Source organism: Balaenoptera ricei, chromosome 15, assembly GCF_028023285.1.
Source record: "Balaenoptera ricei isolate mBalRic1 chromosome 15, mBalRic1.hap2, whole genome shotgun sequence".
In the NCBI taxonomy this organism is placed as follows: domain Eukaryota; kingdom Metazoa; phylum Chordata; class Mammalia; order Artiodactyla; family Balaenopteridae; genus Balaenoptera; species Balaenoptera ricei.
The window spans coordinates 38,545,534-38,571,580 of record NC_082653.1 but is presented as its reverse complement, the minus strand read 5'-3'; the positions used below and the strand labels follow the sequence as shown (position 1 = coordinate 38,571,580).

Sequence of the window (26,047 nt, the reverse complement as noted above, 5' to 3'; positions counted from 1 at the left end):
CTAAGCATTATACACAATTGATCACCATGGGATTTGCTTAGGCCCTCACCTGCTGGATTCCCTATTTTCTGGATCCCAATCTCACCCTTTCTCTGTTCACCGCCCCATCTGGGAAAAATCATGTCCTTCCTAAAACAGGGTACATTAGAAGAAATTTTTTTTTAGCCTTTCCAAGTCTGAAAATGCCTCTATTCCACCTTAACATGTGATTGAAAGTTGAGCTGTGAAAAGCATTCAGGGCTGGAAACTGAGGCAGGAGGTAGATGGGCCACAACCCCCCGCCCCCACCCCCACCGCCCGGGTAAGCAATTGGAGATTTGTTCCCTGTGAACCGATACTCCAAGATGAGAATAGCAGGACAATTGAGAGAGGAGGCTGGGCCCTGGCCAGATAGAAGATAAGAGACCACATATTTCTCATTCTCCAAGTCAAGGAAACTTTCTGGACTAGAAAGCTCCTTGGAGGTCAAAAAGGGAGGGGGGAGCCACCCCACAGTAAGAGGCCCACTACCCATAGGCCTCTTCGGTGGAATCCATCTTGGCTGAGAGATGCACGCGCACACATGGGAGGATCCTGAGATGTTCCAAATACGGACTCAGAACCAGGCAAAGCAAAGTGATAGACCAAAGGAAACCCGGAAGAAATGCCCCATAAAAGTGATTCAAACTACCACGAGGGCGCGACTCTCTCTGAGTCCGCCCATGTGTCTATCCACACATCCTCTACTCCTTTTTTTTTTTTCTCCTAATAAACACTTTATTTGTTTCACTACTTTCCGTCTTTGTGGGAATTCTTTTCTGCAAAGCCAAAGGGCCAGGGCCTTGTCACTGACCACTGGTCTAGCGGCTAGGTTTCTGTGCTCTCACTGCCACAACCCGACCTCAGTCTCTGGCCAGGGAACCAAAGCCCTGCTTCAAGCTGCTGCAGGCCGAGGCCACCCAAGATCAGAAATTATTATCCTCAGAATATCTAAGGAATTGTTCCACTGTCCACAACTACAGCTGCTGAGAAGGCTGTTCTGAATCTGATCCTCTATATGTGATCTGATTTTCTTTCAGGATCTTCTCTGAATTCCCAGTGTTATGAAATTTTAGGATGATGCACCTTAGTACAACTTGTTTTCCTTGCCTTTTTTAGGTGCACACTCACAGAAACTTTCAAATAGCAACTTTGTGCCATCATTTCTAGTAATTTTATCGTATTACTTCTTTCATAATTTTCCTCTCCACCATTTTCTTTATTTTCCTTTCTAGAACTTTTTCATATCAATTTCATATCAATTTTTCTTCAAAATCAATTTTTCATATCAATACTGCACACCTCTAATTTTCTTGTGTTATCTTCCCATTTTTTTAACTATTATCTTTTTGCTCTACTTTCTGAGCAGTATTCCTTATCCATCTTCCCATACTTTACTAAATTTTTATTTCTATTATATTTTTAATTTACAAGAGCTCTTACCTATTTTCAGGAATTTCCCTTATTCATAAAATCCTGAACTTGTCACATGGTTATAATAGCCTCCTTTTTTGCTTTGAGGATACTAATTATAATGTTTTTAAAAGTCTTTTCTTGCTTACTAGAATCTCTCTGATCCTCCAGTTTTGCTCATTTACTTTTTTCTCTCTTTTTCAGTTCTCTGGTTTTCTGTTTCTCAAGTTTTCCTTAAATCTCTGGTGGTATCTTTTGTCCATTCATAATTGAGAACAGACAATAAATCTCTGACTGGAAAGTTTCTGTACATGGGTGGAACTTACTGACTGCTGGGCTTTAGGAATCCAGTGGGGGACTTAGATATCTGGTTGGGGGATGCCAGATGCAGGCCCTACTTATATCAGACAAGTAGACTTTAGGTTAAGTATGACTAGAAATAAAAAGAGATATTTCATAATAATTAAAGATTCTATTCAACAGAAAGAGCAATCATAAATTTGTATATACGTGTTAATATAGCCTTAAGACATACAAAGCCAAGATCAATAAAAGGACAAATATACATATCTAAAACCATAGTTGGAGATTTTAACACACCTCTCTCAACTGATCAAACAAGTGGACAAAATATGAGTAAACACAAAGCAGATTTTTTATAATAGAATCAACAAACCTGACCTGAGTTGGATATACAGTTCAATGCACCTGACAAGCAACACTTTTTTCAAGTGTTTATAGAACATTAACCAAAATATCAATAGATAGAGGAATTACGCTAAACAAAATGATTATGCTAATAACAAAATGATTATTAGAAAATTTCCAAATACTTAGAAACTATACAATATACATCTGAATAAGCCATAATCAAAAATGAAACACAATGAAAATCAGAAAATATTTTGATTCTAATGGAAGCAAAATTCCTACTTTAACAGCATCTCTACCAAAACAAGAGGATACAAGTAAAGTAGGTACTTAGAGAGAAATTCATAGCTTTAAGTGCATATACTAGAAAAGAAGAAAGGTTCCAAAGTCAATGATTTAAGCTGCCCCCTTAAGAAGCTGAAAAAAGAAGGACAAATTTGCTCAAAGAATGTAGAAGTAAGGAAATAATAAAGAAATCAATAAAATAGAAAACAAGTATGCTACAGGAAAATAAAATGAAAGCCGAATTTGGTTCTCTGAAAAGACTAATAAAAATAACAAATCCCTATCAGCACTAATCAATATCATTCCTTTGGAAAGGCAAATCAAAACCACAATGAGGTATCACCTCACACCTGTTAGAATAGCTATTATGAAAAAGACAAGAGATAAATGCTGGTGAGACTGTAGAGAAAAGGGAACCCCGGTGCATGGTTGGTGGGAATGTAAATTGGTGCAGCCACTATAGAAAACAGTACGGAGGTTAATCAAAAATTTAAAAATATAACTGCCATATGATCCAGCAATCCCACTTCTGGGTATATATCTGAAGGATATGAAATCACTATCTTGAAGAGATATCTGCACTCCATGTTCACTGCAGCATTAGTCACAATAGCCAAGACATGGAAACAACCTAAGTGTCCACTGACAGATGAATGAATAAAGAAAATATGGTATACACATGCAATGGAATATTATTCAGCCATAAAAAAGGAAATTCTGCCATTTGCAGCAACACAGGTAGACCTTGAGGACATTATGCTAAGTGTAGTAACTCAGACAGAGAAAGACAAAGAAATACTGTATGATTTCACTTATATGTGGAATCTTAAAACATCGAATTCATAGAAACAGAGTAGAATGGTGGTTGCCAGGGGCTGAGGGGTGGGGTAAATGGGGTGATGTTGGTTGAAGGGTACAAACTTTTAGTTATAAGATGAATAAGTTCCAGGGATGTAATGTACAGCATGGTGACTAGAGTAACAACACTGTACTGTATACTTGAGAGTAAAGCTCTAATGTTCTCACCATGACAACAAAATGGTAATTATGTGAAGTGAAGGACGTGTTACCTAAAATTACTGTGGTAAACGTTTTGCAATTTATACATTTATCAAACCAACACATTGTACACCTTAAACTTACACAATGTTATATGTCAATGATATTTCAATCAAGCTGGAAAAAAAATAATCACCCCTTTGGAAGGTTCAAGCCTAGTTGTCAGAGTATTTGGAAGCCAGGATAGCTGAGAGCTGGCATCCTAATGCCTAAAAAGGGTAGGAGAGAGAGAGGAGTTGGGAATAAACTCATTCCAGTTAAGTCCGGAGTTGTGAAGAACTTCAACTTTCAGTTGTTTGTATCAGCTTAGCACATAAGACAAAGCTTGACACAGAAGTAAGTACTCAATTTGTAGATATCCTCATATAATACTCTTTGGGTTCGTATGGGTAAGTTTGTCCACAATTTCTTGGAACAGGAGCTATTCAAGAGAGCTTTTCCTTCATCCTCTTGAGAAACTGTGGGTTTCATGAAAATGAAAAAAAAATCTCTGCTCGCTGACCAAGGGAAGCAGCATGGAAGCCTGCCGTCCACCCAGGGCTTTGGCAGGGGCGGGGTGGGGCGGGGATGGGCAGGGGAGGGAGAACAGCAAGGAAAATACCGGAAAATACTAAAAACACTAAGCTTGTGCCATACTCAGTTGTGGGTTGCAAAGTCAGACTACCCACAAGGTGGTGGAATCCCAAGTCCTGAAATGAATATAAACCTGGTCCAAAACCACCAAAATGCCAATGGCTCCAGCAGAAGTAAACTTGAAACCGCTCCACTGTTCTGCAGGGCTGAGCTCATAGGCCTTTCCACCCGTGTATTTCACAATTAGTAAATAACAGTGGAAATAACAGAACAATCTAAAAGAGGCTATAAAATAAACTACTTTAAGATTATGAAGGAGATAAAAGAAGGATATGGAAGCATATTGAAAAAAAGGACAAGTATATATATAAAAAAAGAACTGGTAGAATTTGAATTAAAAAAAAAAACAAACACAAATTCTCAAATGAAAAATACAGTCACTAAAAATAAACAAAGAGTAGAATAAATACAGATTAAAAAGGAGAATAAATACTGATGATAAGCTTTTAGTAAACTGGAAGAGATCTGATAAAAAGCACTCTGAATGCAACATACAGACATAAAGAGAAGAGAAAAAGGAAAGGGAAAATGGCCAAGCAGAGTTCATCAGAGTGGGCACGTGGTGACAGCAGCAAGAGCAGGTGTGCATGTCCCCTGTTGCCCATGACACCTTAGGGTAGTGCACAGCAATCTGGCTGGGCGAGATGTCAGACCTTCAGAATGGGATCCCAGTGCTTGGGCTGTGGGCCTTTTAAACTGCATGATTAGGAAAGCACTTGTTCCTTGCCTGTGTGATCAGACAGAGGCAGGGACACCAATACAACATGATGTGTAGATTCTTCCATATAATGTGTCAGAACTCTGACTATCTCTAACCTGCTGGCTTGACACCCATGGTTGGGGTCACTCCCCCACCTGGCATGATCTGGGAGTTAGGTTCCAAGACTTGCTGGTGCAGCTGTGAGATCAGGCAATCTCGTAGCAGAATTTACCACATCAGTATGTATGTCTTGGAAATCAATTGACCCAGCAGCTCTGGCATAATTAGGGGCCTGGGGTCTAAGCTTTGCGGTTGACGAGGATTGTCTATCCGAATGGACCATAGCCAGTTTGGGTGAAGCTTTGCAAGAGGTCCAGTCCTTTTCTGAGCAGACAGCCTGCAGGCGCTCAGTCTTGGATGAATTAACATCACCCTCTAGCACATAAGAAACAGTTACATGGGACTATTCAACAAACTTCGTATAAGAGTTCCAGAAGAAGAGATCAGAGAGAACAGAGAGGAGCAGTACTTGAAGAGAAAAAGGTCGAAATTTTCCAAAATTGATGAAAGACTTGACTCTTCCAAATGAAGATGTACATTGCATCCCAAGCCAGATAAATAAAAAGTCTGTATCTCAAGATTTCACAGTGAAACTATAGAATATCAAAGACAAAAATAAAATCTTAGGAGCAACCAAAGAGAACCAAGATATGTTGATAAGCAAGATAACAAAGAAAGAAATCACGATGGGCTGACAGTAGACTTCTTTGCTGACTGGTCTCCACAGACGCACCCCCAGATTCTCCCCCTCCCTGTGAGCACAAGCTGCTTCTCCCGTGGAGAGTTGCAGCTTCCCTGGAGCTGACCCTCTGAGTGCTCTGACCAAGAGAATGCAGAGGAAACGCACGTGGGACTTCTGAGCTCAGGCCTTCAAGGGACGGACAAATTACACTTTTTTCTTCCCACAACTTTTGCTCTGGGACACCATCCCTCAAAACTCAGCCACCAAGCTAGGAGAGGAGCCCAAGCCACACAGAGTAGCCACCTGAATGAGAACTGAGGGCAACAATTAACAGCCCCAGGTGAGATTCCAAGCACAGCCAGGATCAACTGCCAGCCACATGGGCAGCCAGCTTTGATGTGCCAGCTGAACTGAGTCCCCAGATGACTGCAGCCCCAGCCAACATCAAGAGGAGAAACCGCCCAACTGGTACCAGGTGACCTACAGAATCCTGAGAGAGAATAAAATGGCTTCTGTTTTCAGTCACTACGTTTTAAGGTGATTTTTAAGCATCAACGGATAATTAAAACATTTCTCAGTTGCAATAAGATTTCAAAAGACCATGGGAAAATACCTTTAAAGTGCGGAGAGGAACTGATGTGCAACCTAAAATTCTAAAACAAACTTTACTTTCTAGAGGAAAACCAAAACACATTTTTAGACAGACAGATTGTGAAAGTTCACCACTTATAATCTCTCACAGAAAGGAATACTACATATAGAATAAACAGATACTAGAAATAATTGTAAGTAATGAAATTTATAATTATGTTGTAAATCTAAAGCACTGACTTGGTAAAGATAAGATACGACTACAACACTAAACAGTATCTGATCTGGTTAACCACTATGATTTCTCTGTTTCAGTGTTCTGAATTTCTGCTTAATAAAACATTAGCACAGGGAAAATGCCTTAAAGAACAGGCATATGTGAAGCATCCTTCACACAATGGTTCCTTTCAAGACTGGATCTGCAGCTAGTTGGATGCAGGACCCTCGGATGCAGAACCTGGAGGGTGGACCGTACTCACTACCAATTCTTCCCCTTTCCTTCCCCACCACCCCTCACAGGTGACCCTCCCATTCCTCCACAACTGAGAAGGTCTCGGACCCAGCCATCAAGTGATAGAGAAGAGATGCTTACAAGAGGAAAGCAAAAGAGGGCAGCCAGGCAGGAGAATTCACTCCTGGCATTCACCCAGGTGCAGCATTTGCTGCCTGCTTCTTTACTTTTACGTGCTTTGTCATAATCAAAAATCACGTCATGGATGTATAATGTGAATAATACTTTTTAACATTAAGGACCAAGTTATGCCCCAAAGGCATCTTACAAAAGACTTTAAGCAAGAAACTCCCATGACCACATGAACTATTCATTTTCTCCCCCATCTCATTCTTAACATGCAAATTTTCAATCACCTACTTCAAGTTTTCAGCAGTGTCCCAAATTTGAAGAGTAGAAGGAAAGTTCAGGGCTACTGTTTTCAATTAACACAGGACTCAGTTATATTAGAAAGTGATTAATCATTTTAAAGAAAGCTATTAAGCATTACTTACCTTAACAGCAAATTTCTTTGACGCCATGGCTTACTGATTCCAGAGTAATTACAGACCTTTAACAGAAGAAAAAAGAAAGTTAAAAAGTAGGTATATCAAAATTTCTTTCGATTTGTACATTATATAAGAGAAAGGTTGGCTGAATAATCAAATATCAATAGGTATTCTTACAAGATGAATGTTCACTTATAACTGGTCTTAACAAAAAATATTATATTGAATTAACAGTTTAAAAACTGCCCACAAAGAAAAGCACAGGCCCAGATGTATTCTACCAAATGTTTAAAGAACAATTAATACCAATCCTTCACAGACTCTTTAAAAGAAGCATAAGAAAAACTCAAATCATTCTAAGAGGCCAGTTACATCCTGATACCAATACCAAACAGAAACATCACAAGAAAGGAAAACTACACACTAGTATTCAACAAAATACTACAAACCAAAGCTAGCAACATATAAAAAGAATTATACACCATGATATTAGATTTATCTCAGGAATATAAGATTGGTTTAACATTTGAAAATCAGTATAATGCACTATATTAATAGAATAAAAGAAAGAACACATGATTATCTCAAATTTAGAAAAAAATTAACGAAACCCAACACTTTTTTAATTAAAAAGAAAAATCCAACACACTAGGAATAGAAGGAAGCATCGTCAACCTGATAAAGAGCATCTATGAAGAACCCACAGCTAGGGAATTCCCTGGCGGTCCAGTGGTAAGGACTTGGCGCTTTCACTGCCAACGGCCTGGGTTCAATCCCTGATCGGGGAACTAAGATCCCACAAGCCACACAGTGCAGCCAAAAAAAAAGAAAAGAAAATCCACTGAGAAAAACCCACAGCTAAAACCATATTAAATGATGAACGACTGAATGCCTCCTCCTCAAAGAGGAAAAAACAGAGATAGCTGCTCTGTCACTTCCTCAGAGCACTGTATCAGAGGTGCTAGCCAGGGCAATTAGGCAAGAAAAAGAAATAAAAGGCATCCAGATTGGGAAGGAAGCGATAAAACTGTCCCTATCAAAAATGACATGTTCTTATATGTAGAAAATCCTAAAGAATTAAAAAAAAAAAACTAATAGAATTATGAAGTATATGAAGTAAGGTTGTAAGATGTAAATATATTAAAAAGTCAACTATATTTCTATATTCTGGCAATGAGTAATCCTGAAATGAATTTAAGAAAACAATTCTGTTTACAAGAACATCAGAAAGAATACTTAGGAAAAAATTTTTTTAAAAACCCCACAAGATTTATACACCAAAAACCATAAATTATTATTGAAAGAAATTTAAAACTTAAGTAAATGGACAGTTATCCCATATTCATGGATTAAATTAACACTTAATTTTGTTAGGATAGCCATACTCCCCAAATTGATCTATAACACAATCTCTATCAAAACCCCAGCTGACTATAGAAATTGACAATCTTATCCTAAAATGCATATGAAAATACATCTATAGTAGCCAAAATAATCTTGAAAAAAAAGAACAAAATTGAAGAATTCATACTTCCCCATTTGAACACTTACTACAAAGCTAGAGTAATCAAGAGATTGTGGTACTGGAATAAAAGACAGACACATAGATCAATGGAATAAAACTAAGAGTCCCAAAACAGACCCTTACATTTATGTTTGATTGATTTTTTAACCAATGTGCTGTGACAATTTAATTGGGAAACAGTCCTTTCTACAAATGGTGCTGTTACAACTGGATATCCACACTCAAAAGAATCAAGTTGGAACACTACATCACATTATATACAAAAATTAACTCAAAATGGATCAAAGATCTAAATGTAAGAGCTAAAACTATAAACTCTTAGAAGAAACCATAGGCGTAAATTTTTGTGACCTTGCATAAGGCAATAATTTCTTAGACACAATACCAAAGGCACAAGTCACAAAAGAAAAAATTGGTAAATCAGATTTCATCAAAATTTAAAACTTCAGTGCTTTAAAGGACACTATCAAGAACTTGAAAAGACAACCCACAGAATGGGAGAAAATATCTGCAAATCATACATCAAATAAGGGACTCATGTCCAGAAAACATAAAGAACACTTTAAAACAGCAATAAAAAGATGAATAACCCAATTTAAAAATGAACAAAGGATTTGAATAGACATTTCTCCAAAGAAGACATACAAATGGCTAATAAGCACATGAAGAGATGCTCAAAATTACTAGTCATCAAGGAAATACAAATCAAAACCACAGTGATATACCACTTTACACCCACTAGGATAGCAAAATACAAGAGACAAACAATAACAAGTGTTGACATAGATATGGATAGATGAGAACTCTCATACATGGTTGGTGAGAATATAAAATGTTGCAGCCACTTTGGAAAACAGCTTGGCAGCTCTTCACAAAGGTAAACATAGAGTTGCCATATGATTCAGCACTTCCACTCCTAGGTATGTACCCAAGGAAAATGAAAACATATGTTCACACAAATATTTATACAGGAATCTTCATAGCAGCATTATACATAATAACCAAAAAAGTGGAGACAACCCAAATGTCCATCAAATGATGAATGGGTAAACAAAATGTGATATTTGAGATTTTTCTTGTTTCCTGAGGTAAGCTTGTATCACTATATACGTAACAAAATGTGATATATACATACAATGGAATACTATTTGGCAATAAAAAGGAATCAAGTTCTTATACTCCCTTTTACTGAGCTCCGCCAGGCAACTGCCCTCCCCCACCTTGCAGAGCCTAGAGAACTATGTTCTGGAGAGGGTAAAACAGAGGATCTCTGGTCTGGAAAACACCAGGCACAGCATAAAGTGGGGGTTATCCTACTGAAAAAAGAGAAATTAAGGGGCAGCCCACATGCCCCTTGTGATGGTTAATTTTATGTGTCGACTTGTCTGGGCTAAGGGATGCCCAGATAACTAGTAAACATTGTTTCAGGTGTGTTTGTGAGGATGCTTCTGGAAGAGATTAGCATTTGAATTCGTGAACTGAGTAAAGCAGATGGTCCTCCCCAATGTGGGTGAGCATGATTCAATCCACTGAGGGCCCAAACAGAACAAAAAGGTAGAGGAAGAGTGAATCCAAGATCTCTCTGATTTGGGACATCCATCTTCTTTCCTGTCCTTGGACACTGGCACTCCTGGACTTGGACTGAATCACATCACTGGTTTTTCTGGGTCTCCAGCTTGCAAACAGTGTATCATGGGACTTCAAGGCCTCCAAAATCTCATGAGCCAACTCTTTTCATAAATACACATATATATATATACATATACATGTGTGTGTGTTTGTATCTTCTATCGTTTCTGTTTCTCTGGAGAAGCTTGACCAACACACCCCTCTATCCTGCCTTAGTCTCCAAATAGGAGACTGAAACCTCCTCATTCAGGGAACTGGATCTAAAAGTACTGACATCAGGGGTTCCCCAAGCAAACAGCCAAGACAGATGGCTCTAAAGTGAAGGCCACACCCACAAGCCCCACACCTGTGTGGAGAACTAACTCCCATCTCTTTAGTGTCCCACTCTCAAATACACTTAAGCAACCAGGAATCACCTAGCATGTAAGGAAAGACTCTATCATGAAAGGAAACAAAACAAACAGAAAAAAACTACTTGGCTGAAACCTAGACTATGCAAGGAGAAAGAAATATTTTTAAAGAAACTATCACAAATATCAGTGGGATAGGAGATACATCTATAAAGCAATAAATAATTTTTTTAAAGAAAGGAACTTGTAGAAAACAACAAATTAAAGCTATGATCGCTGAAATAAAAAAACTTAATAGAAGGTCCAGAGGATCATATTAAGTCATCCAGAAACTTCAGCAAAAATAAAGAGGATGAAAAATAAGAGAGAATAAATTAAAAATTAAAGGACCAGTATAGGAGAACCAACAGGTAAAAATCAGAATAGAAGCAGGCCCATATAAGGGTGTATATCACAGTAAAATTTCAGGCACTGATGACAAAAAGAATCTTGAAAAATCTGTGGGAGGGTGAGTTTGGGGAAGGGGGTGGTGGTAAGAGAATATCTGGCTCCAAACTACCCAAAACAACTCTGGAATCTAAAAGGCAATGGAAAAATAGCCTCAAAAACCTGAAGAAAATTGTTTTCAAACCCCAATTGCATTTAAACACGAGGCGGGGGCTTCCCTGGTGGTGCAGTGGTTGAGAATCCGCCTGCCAATGCAGGGGACACGGGTTCGAGCCCTGGTCTGGGAAGATCCCACATGCCGCGGAGCGACTGGGCCCGTGAGCCACAACTGCTGAGCCTGCGCGTCTGGAGCCTGTGCTCCGCAACAAGAGAGGCCGCGACAGTGAGAGGCCCGCGTACCGAGATGAAGAGTGGCCCCCGCTCGCCGCAACTAGAGAAAGCCCTCACACAGAAACGAAGACCCAACACAGCCAAAATAAATAAATAAATGAATAAATTTATTAAAAAAAAAAAAAAAAAAAAAAACACGAGGCGGGGGTAAAAGCATTTTTAGGCATGCAAGGTCTTAAAAAAGGTATGTCCTGTGCATTCTCTCTCAGGAAGCTACTAAAGATGTGCTTCACCAAAAGGAGGAAACTGACCCAAAAAAGGGGAAGATACAGGAAAAAGGAAGGCTGAGATAGGCAAAAGGCAGAGGAAACCCCAGGGTCTGGTGAAAGCAGATCCCTGCATGAGACTCATGGGCTACACAAGCAGAGAACCATCAGTCCAGGACAGAGCCGGTTGTGAGGCTCCAGGAGAGGCCTCTTCAGGAAGCGTCTGCACGCATGCAGATGAATTTTAGACAACCAGTGCAGAATATGAGATTGAATTAGGACAGCTGCACGGAAAGCTAAGCAACTGAATAATACAAGGCAATTACTGATTCCAGGATAAACAAAAATTATGCAGAAAATTAAAACTAGAGTATTTCATAGACAGCTCAGCGTTTATAGTCATGATAACAAACACTAAATCTTGACCTAAACAATATCGTGTTTTCAACAATATTAAGAGGATGGTAAATGTGTGTGTGTATATGTAGTAGGGACACAGGGGTTAAAGGGAGCTCCCTTTAATGCTAATTGAATGTTTTAGAAGCAAAGCCTAAAACCAATAATAACAACAACAACCTACACAACCACAACAGTAATAAAAAAGCAGAGATATAGCAAGAAATTTAGTGATAAGGACCCAATTCTTTTTTTTTTTTATTGTAGTTGATTTACAATGTTGTGTTAATTTCTGCAGGACAGCAAAGTGATTCAGTTATACTTATATATATATTCTTTTTCATATCCTTTTCCATTATGGTTTATCACAGGGTATTGAACATAGCTCCCTGTGCTATACAGTAGGACCTTCTTATTTATCCATTCTATATGTAATAGTTTGCATATGCTAACCCCAAATTCCCCCTCCATCCATCCCTTCCCCCCCTCCCCCCTCCCCTTGGCAACCACAAGTCTCTTCTCCATTGATAAGGACCCAATTCTTAAGTGCTAAACTCTGCTCCAACCTGAAGAGCAAGCTGGAGAGAGCTGCTGTGGAGGAAGGAATAGGGTGGGAAGGATGCCGTAACTCACAAGCCTCGTGCATGGAACTATCTGCCGTTTAGATCACGCATACGGATACTTTTAGAGCAGCACGGTCCAACAGAAATACAATGCAAAGCACAGATGTAATTTTAAAATTTCTAGTAGCTGCATCTAATAAAAAGGTAAACAGAAACAGGTGAAATTAATTTTACTAATATGTCTTATTTAACCCAATAAATCAATCATATTATCATTTCAGCATGCAATCAATATAGAAATGTTTACACTCTTGGTGTTTTACCGAAGTTTTCAAGTCAGGTATGTATTTTATGTTTCTAGCACCTCAATTTGGACTGGCCACGTGTCAAGTGCTCAACAGTCACTTGCAGTTAGTGGCAACCGTAATGGACAGTGCAGTTTAAGGGATTTTGGTTTTATTATAAGAAAAGCACTTATTATACAAACAGCTCATGCAGCTCAATATCAAAAAAACAAACAACCCAAACAAAAAATGGGCAGAAGACCTAAATAGACATTTCTCCAAAGACATACATATGGCCAATAGGCACCGGAAAAGATGCTCAACATCATTAATTATTAGAGAAATGCAAATCAAAACTACAATGAGGTACCAACTCACACCAGTCAGAATCGCCATCATTAAAAAGTCTACAAATAACAAATGCTGGAGAGGGTGTGGAAAGAAGGGAACCCTCCTACACTACTGGTGGGAATGTAAATCAGTGCAGCCACTATGGAAAACAGTATGGAGGTTCCGCAAAAATTTAAAAATAGACCTACCATATGATCCAGCAATCCCACTTCTGGGTATATATCTGGACTATAATGCAAAAAGATACATGCACCTCTATGTTCACAGCAGCACTATTTACTATAGCCAAGACACGGAAGCAACCTAAATGTCCATTGACAGATGAATGAATAAAGAAGATGTGGTATATATATATATATCACTTACACATGGAATCTGAAATATGACACAAATTAACTTATCTACAAAACAGAAACAGACTCACAGACATAAAGAACAGACCTGTGGTTGCCAAGCAGGAGACAGAGTGGAGGAGGGATGGGTTGGGAGTTTGGGATTAGCAGATGCAAACTGGTATACATAGAATGGAGAAACAACAAGATCCTACTGTATAGCACAGAGAACTATATTAAATATCCTGTAATAAACCATAATGGAAAAGAAAAAAAAGAAAAGCACTTATTTCTGAACCCCAGATTTCTTATTTATAAAACAGGGACAGTAATACCTAACTCAAAATTATTGAAAAGACTAAGCATGTGAAAACCCTCAGTATCATCATTTATAAAAAGTAGGCCCTGGATGAGTGTTAACAGTTATTATTACTTAGTCAAGGACGATTTTTTTAAGAAATTTGATAACCTTTGATCCTATTTTTCTAATAGACAAAAATATCTTTATCCAAACCCTAAGTCATTTTAATTTAATTTTAATTTATTCATCTCTATTCTCTGAACAATGTAATGCACATGATTTAGAACATTTTTTAATGATGTTCATCTTAGCAAGCCCATTTAGACAGAGGTGTAAATGGAATAAACAAGTTTCTAGAAAGTCAAGAACGTGTACTTGAAAACAACATTCATAAAGGTTGTTTCAAAAACTTTAGCTAGATCTTAAAAATTATATTATTTGAGCCTGATAAACAGTCGGTCCCCTTAAATATATTAAATCAGGCTTGAATAACTCTGCTAAGAATTTAGGGAGTCCCTCTCTGGGGATACTTAGAGGGTACTAAGTGGTTCAGGTAGATAGAAAAACAGGGGAGAGAGTTTTCCAGCAAGTACCCAACCAAAGCTGAAGCTTGTGTGATCTAATTATCTTTAATTATACACTGGTCTTCTCATATGTCCTTCCTTTCCCGAAGGACAGGCGGACCATACGGAAGGCTGTGGTGAGCCTTTAAGACCGTATCTGCTGTTAGATAATGAGCCATATTACAGTGAAGGTTATATTTTCAACTCACAATAAGGTTCCAGTTGACTCTTCTAAAATGTTCATTTTTTTTCTTTAATCAGTAAAGCAAGAGCAGCTGCATCTCGTTTTATTTTGTTTTTATAAATTTATTTATTTTATTTTTGGCTGCATTGGGTCTTCATTGCTGCGCGCAGGCTTTCTCTAGTTGCGGCGAGCGGGGGCTACTCTTCATTGCGGTGCACGGGCTTCTCATTGCAGTGGCTTCTCTTGTTGCAGAGCACGGGCTCTAGGCACGCGGGCTTCAGTAGTTGTGGCACAGGGGCTCAGTAGTTGTGGCTTGCGGGCTCTAGAGCATGGGCTCAGTAGTTGTGGCGCACGGGCTTAGTTGCTCCGTGGCATGTGGGATCTTCCTGGACCGGGGCACAAACCCGTATCCCTTGCATTGGCAGGCGGATTCTTAACCACTGCAGGGAAGTCCCTGCATTTTGTTTTTAAGGACTGGATTCTTCAAAAAGTATCATCAAAGCCCAGTCTCAAAAATATGATCTGTAAGAATCTAGAACTAAATAGCATATATTTAGATGAAATAAAATGGTCTCTAGTGTAAAACAGGCTGCATGAAAAAAAGGAACTGTAAAATACATTTTGCATACTTTTAACCCATTTTTAATAGCATGTGGCATTCTGCCTCTCAATGTAAAATTTTTTCACTTGTTCCTACAGTGTTTGCAGTCTCAAAAAAGTAACAGTTTTATGACTAAAAGACACCCTACAGACCATCTATTCCCAGGCCTGACATCTATTCCCCTAACGAGAACTTGGGGGACCAGGCCAGGGTCTCACAGCTGAAGGCCAAGGGCAGGAGAAGAGTCGGGTCAGCTCTCTGAGGGCAAACCAGCACCATCTGTCCCCTGTAGAACTGCTAAGGTCAAACGCTAACTGGGCTGTCAAGGTAGGTGTACCCTCCCTCCCAGAGCCCCTGGCCAAGTCACAAGTTCCTAACATAGAGCACGACTTCGAATAAAGCTACATGAGTGGTGGGCCTCTCCTGCTAATCAAAGAAAGAAAGAGAAGAAAAGACAGAGACGGAAAGGCTGGGCGGGGGGAGGAAGGAAAAGAGGGAGGGAGGGGCTCCACAGCTAAGGTAAATGGTTGGAATTCATTTAATTCGCCATTATGCTATGTGACACGCCACACTTCTTCATAAACAAAAAATAAAGCCTACCGAGATAAAGCCCATAACACATCTGGACAGCAGTTGCATAGACCTTGAGCCTGCATACTTGCTAAAGTCATATTAGATAAAGAAGGCACACTTCCTTGGCTTCATTACAGCATTGGGCACAGGTGCTGGAAATGAACTACATGACGAACTGAAATCTGAAATGAACCAAACCAATTTGCTAATTTCCAAATATAGTAAAAGCAAGCTTACCCATCCAGGAAGGAGCAAGTTATCAAAGGTGACCGGCCCTCAGGACACTGCTTAACAATAGAAGGTGCTCAAGAAAGTCTGTTGGATGAAGAAATATTCCAGATAACAGGAACTGAGACTATTTTATTTTGGCTGTCTTTAGGGAAATTTTCCAAAAAATATACTGAATCTTTCCTGACTTTCATAAAAAATACCACATAGTGAATATTCCAGATGAAAATTATCACCTGTCGTCACAATGGGCGATATATATGTTAATGCCCGGCTGAGCCGTGCCTACACAGAGCTGCTCACGGTGGAGCCAAGGAGGCCTCTGCCTGTTTGCCACGGCTTTCCATGAGCTGTCAGAGGGCATGCCTCCCAAGGCTCCCTTTCCCCTCTGGGCTCTTCAACTTAATCCAGTGACCCCAGAAACCTTGGGGACCAGTTTGTCAGGGTGGTGGGACATTTTCCAAGTCTCTCCATGGACTTGTATGGACTTTGATGTGAAGGCTTCGAGCCCTCTGTCTTAGGTAATAAAACGGCTGTTACCTTTACTTCAGGATTAGGTTTTCTACAGTGGACCATGCCTTCTGGACTTGAGCCTCAGCAGTTAATTCTTTCTGCCTCAGTAGAACAATGCCGTTGGACAGGCGGACCGCTACGGTCTCTTCCATTTCTAAACCTCTGTGATCCAAAATCCAACAGCTGTTCCAGGAACAGATAATGCCAATGTACAAATGATTCCAGAGAAGAGAGTGAGGGAGCCCCCTCCCATCACACAACTCATTTTATGAAGCCCTGAGAGCGAAACCAGACAAGGGCAGATTAAGGAAGGGAAATCACAGCCAATTCTATACCTGAACAGAGAAGTGAGAATCCTAAACAAACAGAAGCAATCTGAAGCAAGCAACATATAAAAAATACTCCAGAACCAAGTGAGGTTTCTCCGAGGAGTGCAAGGTTGGTTTAATACTAGAAAAATTACCATACTTAAAAACTGAAGTAGAGTAAAAGCACATGATCATGGTAATGAAAATAGAAAAAAAATAAAGAAAAACATCAGAAATTTAAGAATAGAAATTTCTTAATGTGAAAAGAGCATCTACAAAAAAATGTAGCAAACGTGCTTACTGATGAATCTTAAAAGCAATTTCTTTGAAACAAGCAGAAAACGTAGATTTCTGAAAATATCATTTAAACTAGCATTCCACAAATATAAAATACCTAGGAATGAACTTAGTAGGGCATGTGCCAGACCCTGCCACATTGATCTTCGAACTTAATGCAATCCCAGCCACAATCTTGAACAGTGAATCTGAGGAAGAGCAAAAAGAACTAAGATACATGAGAGAGAGAGAGAGAAAAAAAAAGACAGGAAAACAAAGGAGGGAGTTTGCATTACCAGTTCTAGCAAAACTACCACCATGCTATAGTAAATCAAATAATGTGCTGGCAAAGGGGTAAACAAACAGGCTGAAGGAACAGACTTCACAGACCAGAAAAAAACCCACAGGTTCATGCAAATGAATGATGGGAGAAGCACTGCAGATCAGTGGGAAATAAAGAGACTATTCATTCAATAAACTGTGGTCCAACAACTGTTTATCCATTTGGAAAAAAATAAAACTGGACTGATACGTCACACAGGCCCAGATGTATTCTACCAAATGTTTAAAGAACAATTAATACCATAAAAATCAATTACAGATGAGCTAAAAACTCAAATGTATAAAGCAACCATACTCCAGTAAAAATTAATTTAAAAAATAAAATAAATAAAATTTGCACTTGAAATAAAATTAGAATCTTTTAGAAAATGTTTTCATGAACTCAGAGAAAGGAAGGAGTTCTTAAACTAGACACAAAAAGTACAATCCATAAAGAAAAAGAATGGTAGATTTGACCATATTCATATTAAAACTTCTCTACAGACTGGAATAAAATATTTGCGATCCACACATCCAGTAAATGACTTATAAACTAGAACATATAAAGAACTCTCAAAACTCAATGGTAAAATATAAAACAATCCAGTCAAAAAGTGGGCAAAAAACATGAACAGGTACCTCACCAAAGAGGAGAAACAGATAATAAATAAGCATGTGAAAAGATATTCAAATCATTTCATACTGTATGCAAATGTCGAACAATTATGTAGTACACCTGAAACTAACATAACATTGTACACCAACTATATTTCAATTAAAAAAAGATATTCAATATCATTAGCCAACAGGGAAATACAAAATAAACCTCAATGACACATCACTACATACTTACCAGAATGGCTAAAAAAAAAATAGGGATAACACCAAATGTTGATGAGGATGCAGAGGACATGCTCTGCAACAAGAGAAGCCACCACAATGAGAAGTCCACGCACCACAACAAAGAATAGCCCCTGCTCACCACAACTAGGGAAAGCCCACGTGCAGCAACGAAGACCCAACACAGCCATAAATCAATCAATCAATCAATTTATTTTTTTTAAAAAAACACATCGTAAAGAAATGGGGGTGGGGTATGTGGTAGAGTCACAAACTAGAAGATATTTGCAAGACGTATAACAAGCAAAGGATGAGTAGTCAAAATAAAACAATCCAATAGAAAAACGGGCAAAGGAGATGCCCAGAGCTAGGCTCCCCTGTCTCCCAGCCAAGTCTCCACAGGTCTGGCAAGGCAGCGGGGGTGGAGGTGGGAGTCTCCTGATCCCTTGTATTATTTCTGCCTTGACAACCACGCTGGGGAGGTGAGGGCCATGTCCTTCACTATCCTTTTATAAAACCTGAGAAAGCTGAAGTCTAAATACAGAAAGACCACTTGCCAGGGAATCTGGGGACAGCACACACTGCTCTCTTCTCTCAGTGCCTGTCGTCTGGGACAGCACAGATGACAGTCACAGATGGTCCTGTCTGCCTCCCACAGGAAGAAAAAAACCATGACTTGCTGATGCCAGGAAGTCCCAGATCCCAAAGAGCTGGTTATCCTGAAGGTCCCGCGCAACCAGAGTCTCTTCAAGTACCTCCTGTCTCCATTCTTGCAGCTCTCCATCCCCTGACCCATCACTAGAGGTATGTGAGCAGGTGTCCCCTCTTCAAAGCTCTTCACCGAGGTCTCCCATAGCACCACACCTGCCCACACCTCCACCTCTCAGCTCAGGCACCTTCACAGCTTCAAGGCCTCCACACGGCCAATGCTGGCACGTGCCCTTGAACATGCAGTGTTCTTACACCCCCTCTCCTCTCACACCTAAGTCTGGTCCTCAGCCTCTCTCTCTCCTCAGTCTGACCATAAGCTTCCTGAGGACAGGATCCATCCTCATTCTCTCTGATACCTGGAGCACGGCACAGGTATCCATCAAGTCTGCTAACTTGAGTCTGTTGATGTTACTTAAATCAGTGGCTACGGACTGTGTTATTATTTTTTTAGATTTATACCTATTAATCTGATGCATCTTTACTGTCTCCAAATCCCAAATTCCACAGTAAGCCCTCTAAAAAGGAGGTCAAAGCACTCTGGTCCTATTTCAAAACATAAATAACACTTAAGTTACACATACCATGCAGCCAAAGTTGAGAGACCTGATATGCATATAAACGTAAACAGAAGATGGAAGCATTTTACATTGAATATAATGGGCAACAGGCAAATGGTTGAAGGCCATAAATGTGAGGTTTTCAGTGCTTTTTGTTTTTGTCTTTAAAATACTGACATCCTAACATTCGTTTGAGTGGAAAAGATATTATTAGCCTCTGTATTAATTAAGTTTTACCCTGGAAACATCTTCAGGTTTTTCTGGACTTGTTCTCTGATCATTAAAAGATAGATGTGCACACACACATTTAGAAAGCAAACACGCACCTTAAAAAATTACTCTCCTAGGCTCTTAGAGTTACTTTCAGGAGGGAACAGCAAGCTCAGTGCCTGGGGTTTAAAGCATAAATGTTAAAAAGCCTTCCTATCAGAGCTGCCAATTTGAGTCTACATTCAGTGGAATTTTTATTTTATACCCTGTTTTTAAGATGTTCAGGACAATCTCCAAAAAGATCAAGTTTCCAAATATCTAAAAGCATATAATTTACATAAGCATACTGAGAAGTTGAACTATATAAGTCTTACAAATAACATCTCATCCTATATCCTGCATTCTTGAGCCCACTTTCTCTGACCTGAAAACAGGCAATCTTTCACAAAGAGGAGACTTTGATAGCATCTGACGCCACCAAAAATAAGTGTGCATGTGTGTCTTTACTGGAGAGGAAAAGATCCTAAAATCCTTAAGAAAATTAATTTTGGGAGGGAATGGAAGTAGATTAAACAATATCACGTGATTGTCCTGTCATTTAAATACAAAGCAGAGATAAACTCTAATAAAGAAAGTCAGTGACCTTCTAGATTATTCTGTGGGAAAATCCAAGGCACTCTGAAATTCACATTTGTCTTTCTTCTAGCATTGCTGGTCTGTGTCACAAGCCAAAGCAACTACTCCAGATTAAAAAGATCAGAAATTAACTTTAGGCTTCTAATCTTCAGATTTCAATTTTTATCAAGAAAATTATACTTCCTTCTATCGTCTTAAAAAACTTTCATTACCTATGGGAGCAGAAACAACAAAGGCCCTAGAACGTCTGAAGGAAAAACTGTAATTCAAGAATGAGAAATCATTTCATAACCTGCTGCCCCTACTCCCCCAATCTAATTTTATCACACACATGCAAAAGGACAGTATCAAGGAAGGAATCACAAACTTTAACAAAATACCAAGGAAAAATGACAAATGAGCAAAGATCTTGCTGGCAACAACTTAGATAAAATTTGAAAAGGTTAACTGCAGTGTAAAAAAAAAGAATCAGCTTTTCCTATTATTCATATGGTAACTTTGAATGCCAAAATGGGCTCAAAAACAAAAACAAAAAAAGCAAACAGGGAAATGCCAACAATAAAAGGAGGGCAATACAAGAGACCAAAAAAATTAGGTGTTTTTTTTTTTTCTTTTCCTTTTCTTTAAATGTAGGTCAAATATTGAAATCTCTCACCAAGATTAAGTCCACAGAACAGTCCTACCTTTTAGTCACTCTATACCCTTAACCTGGTCAGTTGACCCAAGATCTGGGCCTCCCATTCCTGCTGGGCCCACAGAAAATCCCCACCTGGCCCTGTGTGGGATGCTTCGCTAATAAACAACATCTAATTTTTATTTAATACTTTGTCAGAAACAGACATAGGCACTGACCCATGAGGCAGTCATGGTCTCAGGTTCTAGTAAAACAGACATGCATTCAAAGCCTACCTTTTCATGTGACTTCAGACAGCGTACTCAGCACCTCTAAATCTCAGGTTTCCTTATGTATGAAATGGACTAATCACTAATCATCAGAGAAACGAAAATCAAAACCAGAGTGAGATGTCATCTCACACTTGTCAGAATGGCTATCATCAAAAAGACAACAAGTAAGTGTTGGTGAGGATGTGGAGAAGAGGGAGTCCTTGTGCACTGTAGATGGGAATGTAAACTGGTGCAGCCATTGTGGAAAACAGTATGGAGGCTCCTCAAAAAATTAAAAGTACAACTATCATATGATCTGGCAATTCCACTTCTGAGTATTTATCTGAAGAAAAGGAAAACACTAACTTGAAAAGGTATCTGCACCTCCATGTTCACTGCAGCATTAATTACAATAACCAAGACAAGGAAACATCCTAAGTGTCCATGATAGATGAATGGGTAAAGAAAATGTGGTGTGTACACACACACACACACACACACACACACACACACACACACAAAATGGAATATTATTCAGTAATGAAAAAAGAAGGAAACCCTGCCATTTGCGACAACATGAATGGGCATTCTGCTAAGTGTAATAAGTAAGACAGAGAAAGACAAACACCATATGATATCACTTATATGTGAAATCTAAAACAAAACAAAACAAAACACCAAACTCAAATGCAGAGAACATACTGGTGGTTGTTAGGGGGTAAGGGGTGGTGAAATGGGTGAATGGAGTCAAAAGGTATAAACTTCCAGTTATGAAATAAATAAGTCCTGGGAATGTAATGTAATGTGTGGTGACCACTAATAATAATATATAGTATTATATACAGATGACCCTTGAACAACATGGGTTTGAACTGTGAGAGTCCACTTCACTTGGATTTTTTCCCCAATAAATACATACTACAGTATTATAGATCCACAGGTGGTTGAATCCAAGGATGTGGAACCTCAGATATGGGAAGGGGAGGGTGCACTGTAAAGTTATATGCAGATTTTCAACAGCACAAAGGGTCAGCACCCCTGATGCCCAAGTTGTCCAACTATATATACATATATACAACGATTATGTTGTACATCTGAAACTAATATAATGTTATATATAAATTATATCTCAATAAAAAAGAGATGCAATCCACTAAAAACTCAATGCATGTGTTCTGCATCTTTAAGAAGCTATTACATGTTTCATTCAGAAAACATGAATTCATAAACTCCGCAATGGCAAAGACAAAGTCCCAAACAAACACATTTTACCACTGGCACCTCTTGCTTTCTCTGTATATGGAAGGCTTGGCCACCAAATGATTAGACTTCTTTTTTCCAATGTGAAAATGAGCACCATGAAAACAAAAACCACCCAAATGCCCTTCAATTGGCGAATGTGCAAACAAATTAGTCTATCCATGCAATGGAATACTACTCAGCAATTACAAAGGAATGAACCACTGACACCTGCAACAACAAAGATGGCTCTCAATTATGACGAGTGAAAGAAACCAGACACTACCTGACCCCCCCAAGATAGCACATACTCTAAGATTCCATTTAGATAAAGTGCTAGGAAATGCAAACTTACCTAGAGTGACAGAAAACAGATAGGTAGTTGCCTGGAAGAAAGAGGCCGGAGGGATTACAAAAGGGCAAGAGGAAACTTTTGGGGGTGATGGGTATGTTCATTATCTTGACTGGCATGTTGGTTTCATGGCTGTATACACGTAAAACACACCAAATTATACACTTTAAACATGTGCAATTTACTGTATGACAACCATACCTCAATAAAGCTGTTTGAAAAAGGGAAAAAGACCATTAAAAAAAAAAAACAAAACACATCTTCCTGGCTTGGTATATTGTCTTTAAACCACCCTCTTTTCCAAGCAGGTATATGTCCTGAAAAGTCATGAAACTACAATACTTTCCCCTTAAGTGATCTGCATGCATGAACAAAACCTTAATAATCCAAAGACTTAAATATAACAATAGCTAATTATTATTTACATAGCTGTGACTATGTGCCAGGCACCATTTTAAGCACTTTTCTTACATTAACTTATCTGACCCTCATACCAACACTATTTTAGAGATGAGGGAACTGAGGCACAGAAGGGTTAAGTAATCAGCTCAAGGTCACACAGCTGGTAGCTGGAGGAGCTAGGATTTGAACCCAGAGAGTCTGGCTCTAGAGTTCGTTTCTGTACCCACTGTGCTTACTGGCATATACAATATAAGAAACAGTATAGGAAAATCAGAAGCAATGAATATTGCACTTGCAAAATACTTTTCTTTCTCACATTCACAGAATATAAATATCCACTACATTTTGTAGCATACACAAGACTAAATAAAACACAACAGGACCTTCATTCTTCTTTTCCCAATTAATAGATGGAGGAAGGAGAGACAGAAAAGCTGGACAACTTGCTTAGGACACAAAATAAATGGCAAGTTGATCGGTTGGTCAAACCAACTAGGAAGTTGGTTTACCACATTCCCAGTCAAACTCTCTTCACTGTCTTCAAATTCCTAATTATTTTAAGTAAATCTGTAAGGGAGAAAAACCGAACATACAGCAACGTGGAAAATGTAAAAGTCATTTGCTATTTCTCAAATACCTTACTAGTTCCTGAATTCCATCCACGGGATCACAACCTCTGACTGATACTGGCCTGGAGGCTCTTTTTAAAGCGCCCCACATGATTTTCATGAGCAGCCAAAGTTGAGAAACCCCAAGACATATTAGATTTAGAGTTCTCATTTTAAAAAGACAGATGAAAGCAAGGTGCCAAAACAGCTTTGGTAAACTATGGCCCAAAGTTTTCCAAGTTGATATTGAACTACTGAATACCTGTAGGATTTTGAGTTCAACTTTAAATAAATTAAAAATATGCACAAAGTACATGAGATATTATCACAGCAAAAGTTACATAACAATGCACGGGACTGACGTTCTCAACTTTTTAGAATGCTAAATTGGCATCTTGACATCAAGCTGATGGATAGAAGCACAGAAAAAACGTGCCATATGTCCACTGCATTTAACGCATGGAGTAAACTGACCATATATTGTTTCAGAAGCACAAGTTGAAAAGAGACAGTCTTTGTCTTCAGTCCATGCAGGAATCAGTGGTCTCTGAACTTAAGGTGCACTTCGTAGGGAAGATTCTGACTCAGTGGGCCTGGGGATGGAGTCAGACTGTGTTTCTAACAAGCTGCCAGGTGACGCGGATGCGGCTGATAGATAGACCACACTTGGAGCAACAAGGCCTTAAGTAACTTGAATATTGGCTGTAAAATTAGCCAGTTGGCCTACAAATGTAGTTATGTCTAGGATCCAAGAAATAACTGTCAATACGATTTATTCCTAGTCCGGGGGAAAATAAAAGGAGGAGGGGAATAGAGGAAGGAGCAAGCGAATACTTGTTACTTGTTTGTATAGTGTAGCAGGACTAAGAACCATAGAATACTGTTACTTGCCCCGACCCAGTAGCTGTCAAGGTGACAGAATGTAAGCCCCATGAGATAAAGGGGTTTTATTTTAATTTACGCAGAATCGTCATGGCCTAGTGCACACTAGGTACTCAACAAATGTACTGAATAAATGAATGAATAAGTATATACAAACACAATCTATATTTATGTCACAACCCAAAAAATGTCTGGAAAGGGGAATCTATCTGTACATATAGGTGTTTGATACAAATACCTGGCCCACTCACTGTACTCCATTTTGTCCCACCCCCCCCCCCAAAAAAAAAAGAATTTTCCAAACCAACACCTCCATTGTCAAGCCCAGGCTTCCCGTACCCTTATGTTTTGTTTTGTTTTTTTAAAAAATTTATTTATTTAATTACCCTTATGTTTAAAACCATGGAGAGAGGTGGAAGCAGAGGGAGAAGGATTCAGAAAAGGTTCACTAATCAAAGGAAAAAACCAGAGTGGGGGAGGAGATGGGCAAACAGTTTAGTTCAAGGGAAGGAATATCTCAGGTTGTCAGCATTTCCAAGTTCTTACCTATGATGGTGAGAGGGTTTGGGTTCGGGCTTTTATTTGTTTTGTTACTGTCCAGAGTAACTGGTGAAGTAGTACCTGGTTGTGCGGCAGGCTCTCAAGCCAACCTTTAGACGCCTGGGAATTCCCGTTTCCGGCTTACTTCCCGCTTCCCCGGGCTCCCGGCGCGTAGAGGAACTCTGCCACCGCCCAAACACAAGATGACCTGAGCTGCTTCACTGCGAATTTGAAGCCACAACCAGGATTGAAGATGGCGGCGAAATACTAAGCGAGCGGCCCGGGAAGCGCGCGGAATCTGCCCAAAAGAAAAATGGCCTCTGAGCAGGATCTCGCGGCTTTCAACGAGAGCCCAAAACAAAAATGGCGGCAAAGGGCGACTATGTAGAGGCCGAGAACGAAGTGAACATCATTGGTCCGTGAAGAATCAGTTACCCACTGTGCTAGACAGCAGGGGTGATCGAGAGAAAAATAAAACGCAGTGTTCCTGTAGTACAGAGTGCTTCCTTTTTTTTTTTTTTTTTTAAACCTCTTTATTGGAGCATAATTGCTTTACAATGGTGTGTTAGTTTCTGCTTTATAACAAAGTGAATCAGCTATACACATACATATATCCCCATATCTCTTCCCTCTTGCGTCTCCCTCCCACCCTCCCTATCCCACCCCTCTAGGTGGTCACAAAGCACCAAGCTGATCTCCTGTGCTATGCGGCTGCTTCCCACTAGCTATTTTACATTTGGTAGTATATATAGG

The 26,047-nt window shown here is 39.3% G+C and overlaps 1 protein-coding gene across 1 annotated transcript in view; it reads right to left on the bottom strand.

Annotated features, from left to right (window-relative positions):
• Positions 1–25,410, bottom strand: part of SLX4IP (SLX4 interacting protein) — a 185,469-nt gene extending 160,059 nt beyond the window's left edge. Inside the window, 2 exon segments of the mRNA XM_059897822.1 lie at positions 7,098–7,153; positions 25,376–25,410. Of these exon segments, the coding sequence (XP_059753805.1) occupies positions 7,098–7,124 (27 nt within the window). The 5' untranslated portion in view covers positions 7,125–7,153; positions 25,376–25,410.
• Positions 25,411–26,047: the final 637 nt, after the last annotated feature.